This window comes from Myotis myotis, unplaced genomic scaffold (genome assembly GCF_014108235.1).
Source record: "Myotis myotis isolate mMyoMyo1 unplaced genomic scaffold, mMyoMyo1.p scaffold_m19_p_3, whole genome shotgun sequence".
Lineage (NCBI taxonomy): Eukaryota > Metazoa > Chordata > Mammalia > Chiroptera > Vespertilionidae > Myotis > Myotis myotis.
In genome coordinates, this window is record NW_023416335.1 from 211,164,750 (window position 1) to 211,180,028 (window position 15,279).

General features: G+C 47.3%; 1 protein-coding gene across 1 annotated transcript in view; it reads right to left on the reverse strand.

Moving 5' to 3' along the window:
- Window positions 1-15,279, reverse strand: part of EFCAB6 (EF-hand calcium binding domain 6) — a 155,717-nt gene that overhangs the window by 126,659 nt on the left and 13,779 nt on the right. The window contains exons 4-5 of the mRNA XM_036298810.1: window positions 10,762-10,907; window positions 5,787-5,998 (exon numbers count right to left, since the gene is read on the reverse strand). Of these exons, the coding sequence (XP_036154703.1) occupies window positions 5,787-5,998; window positions 10,762-10,907 (358 nt within the window). The remainder of the gene's footprint in view (window positions 1-5,786; window positions 5,999-10,761; window positions 10,908-15,279) is intronic.

A 15,279-nucleotide genomic window follows, 5' to 3' on the forward strand; every position in this document is an offset into this window, starting at 1 on the left:
GTGCTAATAAACATTACATATGTGTAATTAGAAATATGAAGGATTTGGTTCCCAAGGGGCTGAGGAACAGCACAGTGTTACCCCCTGAGTGCCAGCTAAACGCTGTGTACATCATACGCTCTTAAGGTAGAAAACATCATTCTTTTTTATATATATATATATCTTTTTATATATATTTTATTGATTTTTTTACAGAGAGGAAGGGAGAGGAATAGAGAGCTAGAAACATTGATGAGAGAGAAACATCCATCAGCTGCCTCCTGCACATCTCCTACTGGGGATGTGCCCGCAACCCAGGTACATGCCCTTGGCCGGAATCGAACCTGGGACCTTTCAGTCTGCAGGCCGACGCTCTATCCACTGAGCCAAACCGGTTTCGGCAAAACGTCATTCTTAAATTCAAAATTTTAGCAAAGACATTACTGGGTCAAGTGTGTCAACACTGTATGTTAACTTATGCCGGGGTCCAACCCCAGCAGGTCCAGGGGTCCCCAAAGGTGTGGATGGAGTCGGCGAAGAAGGAATGACACAGAGACAGCGTTCAGTTGATCAGCAGCCTAGCCAGGATCTCTAGCCAGGATCTCCAGCCAAGTTCTGGTCTGGATCTCCAGCGAAGTTCTGCTTAGGATCTCCAGCTAGGTTCTGTGTCCATGTTCTCTTGCTAGGTTCTCCAGGTTCTCCAGCCAGGTTCTGTAGCCATGTTCCCTCGCTAGGTTCTCCAGTCAGGTTCTGTCCAGGTTCTCCAGCCAGGTTCAGTCACCAGGTTCTAGTCAGGTTCTCTTGCCAATTTCTGTAGTCAGGTTCAGTCCAGGATCTTTTGCCATGTTCTCTCGCTAGGTTCTGTCTCTAGGTTCTGAGGCCAGTTTCTGTCCAGGATCTTTTGCCATGTTCTCTCCAGCGAAGTTCTTCTGTCTCTAGAGAACGTTCTGTGGAGGTTCTGTGCCTCCTGGTTCTGTCTCTCTTGGTCTGTATTCTAAGTTCTGTGTCCTAAGTTCTGAGTCTTGCTGTCTTGTTACAACTGTATTTATACCAGTTGATTCAATCCTATCAATCTCTATTACAAGGGTTAGGGCGTTTCTTATCTCCATTCCAGGGAGTAAAGATTATGTAGCTTAAGCATGATTGTTCATAATTAAAGTGATTAATTACCCACCTGGCACTTGTTAAGAGGTTTTATTCCCTCCCTAACTTCAGGGGAAAATCCCTACCTGGGGAAACAACCTTTCTCAGAGAGGAGACCTTGGTTAAAACACATAGTGCCAAGAAGGTGAGCAAACATATTAAGAACAGTATGCCATATATGCCAGGTCCCTTGAAACAGCAAGGATGGACCGGCTCCCGGCAAACTTATCCCTCCATGTTTAATTTACTGCTGTTGATAACTATACTATGATTATGTAAGAGGATAGTTCTTTGTCTACACACTGAAGTATTTAGAAAGAAAAAACCAAAAACATAAGCAACTTCTCAAATGGCTCAGAAAAAAAACATTATGTCTATTGTTGTGTGTGTCATGTATAGTACTGTTTACACACACACACACACACACAAGGAAAGGTCACAGGAGAAGCAGGTGAGGTCACGTGTTCACACTGGCACGTGGGGGGAGAGGGTACGGGCGCTGTTAGTGCCATTGGGGCCCACCCATCCTCTCCCTCTTCTGACAAACGCTCTGGAGTTTGAAAGTACTTCTAAGGAAAAAGGCCAATTTTTTAAAAAGTGAAAATAATTTTTCTCCCGGCCCCCAAAAGAATTATAAAACTAAAATGAAGATAAACACAATCATTATAAATGTTTTTATTCACGTACACGCAGTATGCAGAGCACACTTGCCCAGCGGCGACGGCTGCGGGTCTGCTCACGTGGCTTCGCATCCCCTCAGCCCTCAGGCGCCGATGGGGCCCAGCGCGGCCTGCTGGTCTCCCCAGCGGACACCTCCCTCCATTTCAGCACGTGCCCGAGAGGGCGCGGAGGGAGGGTCCCTTGTGCAGCTCTTCCCGGGAGGACCTGTGGCTTCTCACCTGATGGGCCTCTGAGTTGACCTAACTTGGGGTGGACACCTGTCGTACAGAAGGTGAGGACAGGGTCCCCACGCAGCTCCCCGGGGGCGCCTCGCGGCTGGTGGGGAGGGAGTGGATGAAGCGGGAAAGACGCCGGTGGAGCTCACACTCCCCAGCGGCTCGGGTGCCAGGCCCGGTGCCCATGGGAGTCCCCAGGCAGCCCGGGACCTCCTGCGGGGCTGACCTTGTGCGGCCTCCCCTCATGGCACTGCCATCAAGGGCCAGACAGCCCTGTGCTTCAGAGCCAGGCTCATCACACTACCCCCCCGCCGGGGAAGCAGCCAGGCCATGGGCCTCTGAGGCTTCTGGCACATTCCATGCTGTCCTGGCAGCCTACGGCAGAGGTGTCTGTGATGGCCAGCCCCGCGTCGAGACCTCAGACCCCACGGCGCTGTCCACAGGAGAGGCTCCGCTGGGAACTCGCCTTCCAATATTCGTGATTCCGGCAAAAACGTTCATGGATGAAAACCGTCCACCGGCCAGGGGCTGAGAGCAGTCTTGGATGGGCCGGGGTCGGCGGCTGGGAAATCAGTATCCCTCTGAAGCCAAGGGCTTCAGAGACGCCGCTCCCACCTGGCGAGCTGCTTCCATTCTCTGGAATCCATTTCCCACGCCAACTTCTTCCAAAACTGCTACATGAGCACTCAGGGACCGAGGCTGTATTCTTCCATTCGTATTCCTGTCAACAGAAACTCAGGTGCGGGCCTGATCACAACACCCGAAGTCAAACATGCTCAACATGGTTCTTAACATTAAAAATTGAATAGCAAGGCCTGGCTGCTGTGGCTCAGTGGATAGAGCATCGGCCTGCCGACTGAAGGGTCCCAGGTTCGAATCCAGTCAAGGGCACATGCCCAGGTTGTGGGCTCGATCCCCAGGAGGGGGTGTGCAGGAGGCAGCCGATCAATGATTCTCTCTCATCTTTGAAGATTCTATCTCTCTCCTCCTCCCTTCCTCTCTGAAATCAATTTATTGATAAATATATATATTTATTAAAACATATATTTTAAATTGAAGCTCAAGTAAATTCACTCTAACTGGGAAGTTCTTTCCTCATTTGAAGGGGGACGTTCCCATGAAATGTTTTACCAGTTGCACACGTTTCCCGTTAGCTGGCATTAGGTGTAGGAGAAGAATGGGTGTCCCACCACATGGACTCGTCAATAAAGATCGAGAAAAGCCTCACGCTCCCTGGACTTTGGGGCTGGGAAGAGAAGCCGCGCCCTTCACTCCGCTGACTCCAGCCTCCCCGATTCACACGCGTCACAGGAGCTCGTGGCTCTAGAAAAACACGCTTACCATTGAGGATAGACGGCTAGGACCTGTGTTGTTTTGGGGTTTTTTTAATCTTTGAAATTCAACATTTCTCAGTAACTTCTTTTAAAGACAGATGTAGCTTTTAAAAACAGATACACATTTCACATCTTCTGTGCTTTTCCTCTTCCTGCATAGCTGATTCGCATGGGAAGGTTGTCAAAATTTTAAATTAACATCAGATCATGAATATAGGAAACATGAACAGGAAATAATGTTTTTATTCTCCATTTGGTATAAAGTGTCAGTTCAATCAAGCCTATGAGAAAACAGATTTTCTGTTTGCAAGGACAAACGCTCTTTGAAAGTAAAAGAACATTATTAGCGTATGACACAGCAATTCCACTGCCAGGTGTGTACCCAAGAGGAGGGAAGACCCGTGTCCACACAGACACCTGTACATGAGCTGTCACAGCAGCACTGTTCACACAGGCCAAAGAGTGGAAGCAACGCCAAGGTCCATCGGCTGAAGACAGAAGGTGGCCTGTCCCTACAGTGGAACATTATTCGGCCATAAAAACAGGAAGTACTGATTCATGCGACAACACGGAGGAACCCTGAAAACATGTTAAATGAAGGAAGCCAGACACAGAATATCATATAATGTCCCGTTCCATTCAAAGGGAATGTCCAGAATAAGCAAATCTGTTGTGACAGAGTAGGCTAATGGTTGCCAGGGAGCGGGGACGGGAGAGAGGAGAGGCTGCTAAGGAATACGGAGTTTCTCTCTGAGGTGGTGGGATGTCCAGGAATTCGGAAGTAGTTGCACAACTCTGTGGTCATATTAAAAACCACTAACTTGTATATTTTTAAATGGTGAATTTGATAATATGTAAATTCTATCTTAATAACGCTTTTGTTTAACATGTAGGTACATATTAATTGACCATAAAGCTGTGGGTTCGTTTCTGGGCTCTCTCTTCTGTTCCATTGATCTCTATGCCTGTGTTTATGCCAGTGCCATGCTGTTTTGATTATTATGCCCTGGAAGTATAGTTTGACGTCAGGTAGCATAATTCCTTCAACTCTGTTGTTCTTTCTCAAGACTGCTGTGGCTCTTCAGGGTCTTTTGTGGCTCCATATAAATTTCTGTGGTATTTCCCTAGTTCTGTGAAATATGCCAATGGTATCTTGCTAGGAATTGCATCGAATCGATAGATTGCTTTGGGTAGTATGACTATTTAAAGATGTTAATTCTTCCTGTTCACGAACGAGGTACTAGTATATGCTTCCACTTACTTGTATCTTCTTTCATTTCTTCCTTCTGTGACTTAGAATTTTCTGAGTACAGGTCTTTTACATCCTTGGTTAAGTTTATTCTTAGGTATTTTCCCTAAGAATTTAGGTATTCTTGGGTGTTTCCCCTCAAGTTAAATGCCCCCTCCTCCTGAAAGCCCTCCTGGACTGCCACACCTCATTGTTAGGTAGTGTCCCCTCCTCTAACTCCCAACCACCCTGTAACTGCCTCTGTCTGGGGGCAACTATCAGCCCTTTCATAGCTCCCTCGCTGTTCAGGGATCCCCTCAAGGGTGGCCCACGTCTGGCTGCTCTGCACTGGGCCTAGCATATAGTAGATACTCAGTAACCCTGGGATGCAGGAACAAATGCCGAAATACCGATAGCCCCGACTTATGATGGTTTGTTTGACTTATGACTTTAGAGCTGTATGATGGTGCGAAAGCAATACACATTGAGCAGAAACTGTACTTTGAACTTTGCTCTTTTCCGGGGCCAGTGGCACTCTGGTGATGCTGGGCGGTGGCCGCAGCTCCCAGGCAGCCACGCGCTCACCAGGGTCAACAATCAACGCCGTTGGGTGTGCTCACTGTGCCGGCTGTGAGTGCCCGGAGCACGCTGCGTGGGCGGCCAGGCTGCGATGCTCCTCAGCGAGGTGTGTTAAATGCATTTTCTCCGGACATTTCCCACTGACCATGGGTTTATCAGGAGGCACACCCCTCGTAAGTCAAGGAGCATCTGTACTAAGTTCCAAAATGCAAGTTGAGCCCGGCCGGCGTGGCTCAGAGGTTGAGCGTCGACCTATGAACCAGGAGACGGTGGTTCCATTCCTGGTCAGAGCACGTACCCATGTGCGGGCTCAATCCCCCGTGCGGGGCGTGCAGGAGGCAGCCGATCAATGATTCTCTCTCACCATTGATGTTTCTCTCTCTCTTTCCCTCTCCCTTCCTCTCTGAAATCAATAAAAATATATTTTTAAAAATGCAAGTTGACCAAATGCTTTATACATTGGAAGCTTTACAAAACAAGGCAAGACAAACAAAAAACTAAAAGAAATTACTGTAACAGTGCCACGTGCAACATACAACCAAAGTGCATCCCAACTCTGCCCCAACGTGAGGAAGCGACGTGAAGAAAGAGCGCACGGCTCCCTGCCCCCGGGTGACGCGACCCTACCTCGGCCAGCACGTCCTGGAACTGCTCCCGGGTGAGAGCCAGCAGGAAGGAGCTGATGACCCTCCGCAGCTCGCTCCGGGACACCGTCATGCTGCAGCTGGGGTCCAGCAGCAGGAAGGCTTTCACCAGCTCGTCTCCTTTATCAGTAATCTTTTTAAACAAAATCCGTTTAACATCTAAGACGGACAGTATCGGATTTGCAACGGTTGTGGCTGTAAAAGAGAAACGGCTATTTATTAAACATGCTGAGAGCTAAGCGACCAAACCCTCCCCGCTGTGGCCGGGGACCAAGCCGCCTGTGAGACCTGTCTCTGGGGAATGACAGTGATAAGGACAGAGAAACACCCTGCAAAGAGCGCAGGTCATTACAGGTGGAAACAGGGTGTGGGAGTGAAACGTAGGAGTCAGTTCCTTTTAAATCGATCGCTAAACTACACTGAGTTTTCAACCCTCTGGCTCATTTTCGAGGGTAGAACGTGTAATTCTTGCATCTAGATCACATCCCTGTCGGAGACGAGGAGGAACTGAGAACAGGCACACCGAGGGGGGAGGGCTGAGCTCGAACATGCTTGGGGCCTGGCCTGACGGAGGGGCGTCCTGGCTGCAGCGCGTCAGTCCCTGGGTCCAGAGTCACAGAGGAGAGAGGGTACCGCACGGCCCTGCCTTTCCTCTGCCTACGATGGAAACTGCTGTAGTAACTGGTAGAAGTGACAGTAAATACACTAACTACAAATCAACTCACAGTGCCAACCAGCATCAGCCGGAAGATGTGGCTATTCTATTTTCTAGTTTATGACCGACCGGGGAAGAGGAAGCTAAGATCGCTGCAGTTTGCAAAACCTCTCTATTTACGAGGTTGCACAGGCTTGGTGACCGCAGGTAGTAACTGTGTCTTACGCGGTTAAACGTTTGTAGCATGGCCTGGTCACCCTCGTAAGATACCGCACCGGCTGCCATGCTGTGTGGAGTCACAAAGCCGCAGGTGGGTGCTCCGGGCATTTGCTCCCCTGGGAGGAGAGGACCGGCTGAGAGCCTGAGGGAGGGGAAGGGCTTAACCCTCCCACAGAGATGCTCACGGTGCAGCGTCGCCACGCGTGGACTTCCAGTCTCCACGGACTCACGTGGCACAGCCTGCAATTCCCTGTGGGCCCACACACACTGCTCTCCCTCTGCCCGCCCAGCCTGGAGTGCCAGCTGCACCCAGTGTCACAGAGGGACCCTCCTGGCCATTTACAGCTCCGTCCTGAAATCTTTCTTTCAGACTTTCATGGACATTTTTAGTTGCTTTCTGAGAAACCCATCTTTTCTGTCTTTTCTTTTTTAAATTTATTATTTTTTAAAATCTTTATTATTGAAAGTACTACATATGCCCCTTTTTTTTCTCCCATTGACCCCCTTCACCTGGGCCCCCGGTCTTCGCCGCCTTAGTGTCTGTGTTCGTGGGTTATGCACATACATATGCATACAAGTTCTTTGGTTGATCACTTCCCACCCGCACACCTTCCCTCCAAGATTCCACACTCTGCCCCATGCTTCCATGTCTCTGGATCCACTTCGTTCATCTATTTTGTGAATCAGATTCCACATCTGAGTGAGATAATGTGATACTTGTCTTTCTTGGACTGGCTTATTTCACTTATCATGATACTCTCCAGGTCCCTCCATGATGTCTCAAAGGGTAAGAGATCCTTCTTTTTTACTGCTGCATAGTATTCCATGGTGTAAATGTACCACAGCTTTTTTATCCACTTGTGTACTGATGGGCACTTGGGCTGTTTCCAGGTCTTAGCTATTGTAAATTGTGTTGCTATGAACATAGGGGTGCATGCATGCTTTCTAATTGGTGTTTCTGGAAACCCATCTTTTCAATCAATAATTCTAATTTAAAATTATTAGGAAAAAATAATTATTAGAATTATCAGAAAATATTAATTTGAAACCATGTGAAATTACTTAAAAGGGAAACCTTTTATTTCGCGTGCCCCTGCAACTTCTGAGATTTAAAATGAAAGCACTAACCAAACTTTGCATGACCTGCCAGTGAGAATGCAAATTAATTTCATCTTTCTGCATGGCAATTTGACAGAATTTTTTACATCTATCCAGAATAAAGTCACAACAGACTGTCCCTCTTCCTTCTAACAATGAGGAAAAAATGAGATAAGCTAAAAAAGGTGGCTTTAAAAGCCCATCAGAGAACTAAGGATGGAAAGAGATTAAATTCAAAAAGGATGGGCACTCGCAGAGACAGAAGACCCAGGACCCTCTCCCCCTGTGGAGCCCCAGGAAGAAAAGCCAAGCCGCGCTGAGCTGTGTGGTGCCCAGGGCACACAGGGCCTTCTGCTGGCACAGGGCAGCAGCTGACCCCCACGGAGGACAGAGCAGAGAGCTGAGGCAGTCCCTCCAGAGCCAGCGGGCCTTCACTGAGTGGACCTCGCAACCCATTGCAGACCTCGGGCAGGGTGGCCAGTGGCTGGGCCGGGGCAGAGAACACCCAGAACACTTCTGAAACTGGCAGGTGGGCTGAAAGCACAGAGCTCCCCAGTGGGTCAAGCTGGCAGCTGGGCTGTGGGACAGATCTCTGGAGTCTCCCTAGGGTTCAGATGTCAAGAGCTGTTGAAGGGAGACATCTGAAACCAGGGGTCCCCCAAATCTAACTGAAACCACAACCAGTCCAGCCCGACTGAGAGATTACACGTAGCAGCCATCTCACCAAAAGCCAGGAGAGAAGGCGCATTTCTTTAGCTGGTGGTGAATATTAGTTACTTCCATCTCTACTGTTTTTCACACAAATGTCTGGTCTTAAATCTTTTTTAAATTGCAAGACAAGTGAAATAAGGAAGAGCAAAAACAGTCATGAGAAGACCCACAGAGTGAACAGATATAGCCGTGATCAGGTGTTTAAACTAAGAATGGTAAATGTGTTAGAGACTAGAGGCCCAGTGCATGAAATTTGTGCACTCGGTGGTGGGGGGGGGGGAGTGTCCCTCAGCCCGGCTTGAGCCTTCTTGCAGTCCAGGAGCCCTCAGGGGCCTAAGCTGGCAGTCGGACATCCTTAGCGCTGCCATGGAGGCAGGAGAGGCTCCCGCCACCGCCGCTGCACTTGCCAACCATGAGCCCAGCTTCTGGCTGAGCAGCGCTCCCCATGTGGGAGCACACTGACCACCGGGGGGGCAGCTCCTGCATTGAGCGTCTGCCCCCTGGTGGTCAGTGCGCATCATAGCGACCGGTTGTTCCACCATTTGGTCGATTTGCGTATTAGCCTTTTTATTATATAGGATAACAGAAAAGTTGACACCATGTCAACACAGTGGGGTTTCAGCAGAGAAATGGAAACTTTTTAAGAAGTACATGAAAAAGCTAGAAAATAAAAATACAACATCAGAAGTGCAGAACTCATTTGATTTGCCTAATAGCAAACTGTACGTAGTAGAAGAAAGGACTAGTGAATATAGAATCAGGTCAGTAGAAATTGTTCAAATTGAAACAAACAAAAGGCAAAAAACATTCATGAAAGAACCAGGGTGTCTAGTATCTGTGGCTGCCAGGTTCACGTTTACCCCATGAATTCTGCTTATTTAATATACAAGTTAAACAAGTAATATCTACATATACATGTGCACGCATGAAAGCAAAGCCAGCCAAACAAGTAATAGTGACCACTCTTGGGGAGGAAAATGCTGTCGGGATGCACCATATAAATACCTATATGAACATACAAATATATACATATATATAATATATATAATTTTTATTTAAGAAAAAAAATTTTTAAATGCCATCACTAAAAATTAAAGGCAAATGACCAATGAAAAAAGACACTGATGGCACATCAGGCAGATGAAGGATTAATATCTTCATTACAGAGACAGCTCATAAAAATCACTAAAACCGCGTACTCATAGTGGGTACGTGAGCAAAGGGATGGAAAGGCAGGTTACAAAGGAAAACAACACAAGCCAGATGAACTCGAGATCAAAGCTGACCTCTACTATTAGAGACATGCCAATCAAATCACCACGGAGCACCGCGTCTGGACTTGCAAGGACAAGAGGTAAAGGGTGATATTCTGTCAGGATGCTTAGAATAAGCACCTTTAAACATTACCTGTGGGCGAACGGGTACAAGCGTCCTAAGGGCAATCCAGGAGCCTGAGCGCGGGAATGCCCTTTGACCCAGTGACCCCTTTGACCCAGTGACCCGCTCACTGCAGCCTTCCTGTACCATCAGCGCATTAGGGAAACCAAGCCACACCCAAAGGGCATTGTAGGCCTGGCGCTATTGGACTGGAACAGGCTCATTACTGATGAGACATTTCTGTGCTGGAAATTGCTAGTCAACCCTCGCTTCCCACTCTCCTTTTCCCCTAGAAACAGGAACCCTGAGATGTGGGCAGGCACGTGGCTGTCTGGCATAAAGTCTGTATTTCCCAGGCTCCCTAGTGGATGCATGTGACCATGTGATTAAAGTCTCGCTAACTGTGAGCGCACATAGGTGCCCACTGTGACTTCTGACTGCCTTTCTCCCACTCATGAGGCAAAATCAATCCCCCCCATCGTGTCCCCTCCGAGTCCTGCTCCTGGGCCGTGCGCTCACCGCTGCGTCCGTACGTCTGTCCCAGCACGTGTTCCTCACTACTGGAACGCCCCGTTTTCCTCCCTGGACTCCCCTCCAGGCGGGTCCTCCCTAGACCCACCTCCTTCTCCTTAGAACCTGGGACGGTTCTTGTCACACAGTAGGGCTCATAAAGTGTGTGAGAAGGGAGGAAGGGAGGGCTCATGCCACCACCCTGCCACTTAGAAACTGTAGCTGTGGGGAAGTGTCTCGGGTCCCCGTAAAGAGAAGAGGGACAATAACAGAACCCACTCCCTCGCTCTGCTGTGGGGACCCAGGCCCTGAAGCCCTCGGACAGAGTCCGGCACGCACCACACACAGTGGCAGCTGCTGTCAGTAGCATTTGCTCGCGAACACTCACTTGAGGAAGATCTGGACGTATTTTGGAAACCATTTCTTGAACAGGCTCTAAATGATGACGTACAGGGTCTTACATTTTTGAATTTTTGAACGTGAGGACACAGAGTATGCCAAACTGGTATGGTAGCCATTTTGGACGTTAAATCCCTGTGATAGAAGAGAAAACAGAGCACGTTACCTTCCAGCACACATCACAGATGCGCCAACCTCCCCTCCAGTCCGCCCCTGGCAGGACGGCGGGGGCTGTGAACACAGCCAGCTCTGACCTTGGCGCCCACGTCGCGAAGACTATTCTTAAAGTGAACACAAGACTGCGGTGTGGCTCTCCGTTTTTAGCAGATCCAATCATCTTCAAAAATGGAAAAAGGAAGCTGTTTGGACACGAACCCCCACCTGCATCCTGACTGGTGTGCGCCACTTTGTTCACGTAAAAAAGCACTCAGACCTGAAAGAGTTTTTGTGAGTTTATTTGAACCAAACTGTCGACAATTGCCAGGAAGCAGAATCTCCACGATGGGCTAATGCTCGGAAAATGGGAGCTTCTCACTGTTTGACACATGACAGTCAAAGGAGGAGACGTAGGTGGGTGATGTGAAATCCACTGGTGATGGACTGGGGGGGAGCCAAGCGGGGAAGCCTCTGAGATTGGATGACGAGGAAAAGGTTAGACACACACTTCGTTCCCTAGTGGGTGCAGGACAGTTATCAGTCACCAATAACACGGTAACAACAATGAAGGAATTTGCGGTCTGTCCTGGCGCCCAGGGCATGTCAGGAAAGATACCCGCCTAGGACGTGACTACTCACCATAACTGCTTCTAATTAAAGTTTTAATGTCAGACCATCCTTTGTGGTTACCTTGTGTCTTTGAGTTTGCAAGATCGCCTTCCCTGAACTGTCAGGTTAGCGTGCGGCTCCTTTTTCATCCACAACTGCTTTGGTGGCCATGAGGATGGAAAGTCTGGACTCTGAGCTTCTTTTTATTAAATGTATTGGTTGATATGATCACATAGGTTTCGGGTGTGGGTTCCTATGTTACCAGATCTGCATCTTGCCCTGTGTGCCACCGCCCTTGGACTGAGCTTCCTAAGCGCCTCACTGTGCACCCAGCACACAGTGAGGCAGAGCTGGCCTCTGAAAGCCTTCCCCTCCGTGAAACAGCGAGAAGCCAGCCAAAACGCCACAGTGAACTGTTTCAAAACTCTGCAGTTAACCAGAGGTTTGCAGCAATCTAGGGAGCATAGGTTCACGAAATCCGGCAGGATCTCTGTATGAACACAAGTTTGGGGCATTTTAACTTTCTCTGTTCCCATCTCCCGGCTCCCTTGAAATCAAGCGCCTGATCTCAGTGGAAACCCGGCAGCCAACAGCCACCGGCAGGAGCAGAGGGCTGGACCCCGTCAAGGCCCCATTACCAGAACATTCTCATTACCTGACACACTGTGGTTCCGGGAAGACTCCACTCACAGGCTGCTCTATGTTAACCAATTCAGAGTTCACCCAGGGAGAACAGGCTATTGTGAAAAGGTTTGTTGAAAAAACCAAAGATAATTATGTTTAAAACCTTAGCTGCCTGAGTAGGTGGGTAACAGGTGGAGTAAACAATAGACTAAAAGCTTAAAGCAGTGGTTCTCAACCTTGGCTGCACATTAGAATCACCTGGGAATCTTTTTTAAAATCCTGATTTCTGGGCCTCATCCTCCAGAAATTCTGTTTCTTTGTTACTAATGTTGTGGCCCCACCCCATAACAAAGAAACAGAATTTCCGGAGGATGAGGCCCAGAAATCAGGATTTTAAAAAGATCCCCAGGTGGAGAACCACTGGCTTAAAGGAAAGAGCTAGGGAATGGGATGGCGTAGGGGCTCTGAAAAGCATCCCCATATTCCTGGGATCTAATGGCACCCTCTTGTGCAGGGGTTGTGAGCCGGTCCAGGATAACGTGTTTACTCAGGGAAGACGGGGGAAGGCCCTAAACTCTCACCTCTGGCTGACCTTGAGGCTCTAGCCAAGGTCACAAGCAGGAAGTGAGGCTCAGGCAGAACTGTAAACTGCCTGGCTCAGGCTGAAGGCATGCCCCAGCACACACACACGAGAGCCCCTTGCAAAGATCGGAAGACTACTGTGTCCAGTTATTTGAAATAAAGACTTTATCATACAAACAAAAATTGAGGGAATTTGTCACCAGCAGACCTACTTGCAAGAAATCTTGTTAAAATAAAGTCTTCAAAAAGAAGGAAAAGTCCAAAGGGTCAGAAACTCAGATCTACAGAAAGAAAGGAAGAATATTAGAGAAAGAATAAATGAAGTAAAATAAACATCTATGCACCTAATAACAGAGCCGCACTCCACGTGAAGTAAAAACTGATGACAGGGAAAGGAGAAATGTACACTTTAACACTAACAGTGGAGACTTCAGCACCCACTTTTGATGATGGACAGGCCAACTAGAGAAGAGCAACAAGGAAACAGAAGACTTGAACAACGCGTCAACCAATTAGACGAAGAGACATGGAAAGAACAGTCACCTAACAGCAGCAGAACACGCATTCTTCCCAAGCACACATGGGGCACCCTCCGGGACAGGACGTAAAACAAGGCTCAATAAACTTAAAAGGATTGAAATAATCAATAGATGTTCTCCAACTACACTGAAATGAAAACAGAAATCAATAACAGAAAGAAATTAGATAACTAATAAACATGTAGAAATCAAATAATACACTCCTAATCAATGGGTCAAAAAAATAATCACAAGATAAATTAACAAATACTTTTACATGACTGATAATGAAGGCACAACATACAATATTTATGGGATGCAGATAAAGCAGTGCTTAGGGGTAAATTTACAGATATTAATGTCTACATTAAAGAAAAGAAAATCTCAATTGATGACCTAAACATCTTCCTTTAAAAGCTAGAAAAATAATATTAAATTAAACCCAAGTAGATTGAAGGGACTAATAAAGATTAGAGCAGAAATAAATAAAATTGAGAATAGAAAATAAAATGAAAAGCTGGTTCTTTGAAAAGATTGGCAAAACTCAAATTATTTAAATCATAAATGAAAGAGAGGGCATTACTACTGACCTTCCACAAACAAAAAGGATTGTAAGGAAATGTAAGTTGTATGCTAACAAAGTAGATAACGTCCATGAAATGGGAAAATTCTTAGAAAGACACAAACCACTGAAACTGACTACAGAAATAAAATATCTGAATAGCTCTGTAACAAGCAAAGAGACTGAGTTAGTAATCAAAAACTTATTGTGAAAATCCTAGGACCAGACAGGTTCACTGATAAATTCTATCAAACACTTAAAGAAGAAGAATTAAAAACAACCCTTCACAAACTCTTCCAAAAAACGAAAGAGGAGGGAACACTTCCCAACACACTGTATGAGGTCAGTATTACCCTGATACCAAACCAAAGACATCAAGAGAAAAAAAGCTAAGGACCAATTTTCCTTAGGAATATAGGAAAAATCTTCATCCAACATACTAACAAACTAATCCAGCAATATACAAAAAGAATGAAACAGCATGACTAAGTGGGATTTATCAAAGGAATGCAAGGATGTTTGCTCCATTTGTTATAAAAATTAATCAATGCAACATTAATAGAATCAAGGGGGGAAAATCATCTCAATGGGTGCAGAAAAGGCATTTCACAAAATCCTACATCCTTTCATGATAAAAACACTAGGAACAAACTAGGAACAGAAGGGAACTTCTTTGACCTGACAAAAGGCATTAATAAAAAAAAGAAATAGCTAACATCATACTTAATGGTAAAAATATATACTTTTTTTTTTTACCCTAAGATCAGAAACAAGATGAGGATGTCTGCTCTCACCACTTTTATTCAACACTAGTGGCCCAGTGCACGGATTTGTGCACATTGAAAGGAAATTAATTAGAAGGTGGCTGATGGGGCAGGACTCGATGAGACAGGCCAGACACACCCTGGAGCCACGCCTGCAGACTCTCCCTGGCTGGCCACACCTGGGGTGGTGCTGCAGCTTGAACATGGCGTCTGCAGAGTGAGCGGGCTCCCTCCAGCAGGTGGGATCCCTCAGCCGGGCCTGCAGGGATCGAGCTGAAACTGGCTCTCTGACATCCCCTGCGGGGTCCTGGAGTGTGAGAGGGTGCTCTGCGAAGTTGCTGTTGTACAGGGTGTCGGATGCAAACGCAAGTGTGCAGTAACCAGATTCGGGGCTGACAGTGCCCCAGCAACAACATAACCCACGGCCGAACGTGGAATCGCGCAGCTCCCTCCTCTCTGGTTCCAGGGTGCATCACCCGAGAACTGCTGCTGCCAAGTCACTGCAGCTCGGCAGCTCCTGCATTGAGCATCAGCTCCCTGCTGGTCAGTGCACGTACCTACCGGCCGGTCGGACAGTCACTTAGACTTTTATATATACAGATTGTGCTAAAGGTTCTAGCCAGAGCAATTAGGCAAGAAAATGAAATACAAAGGTACCAGGTTGGAGACTAATAAAAACTATCTCTATTTGC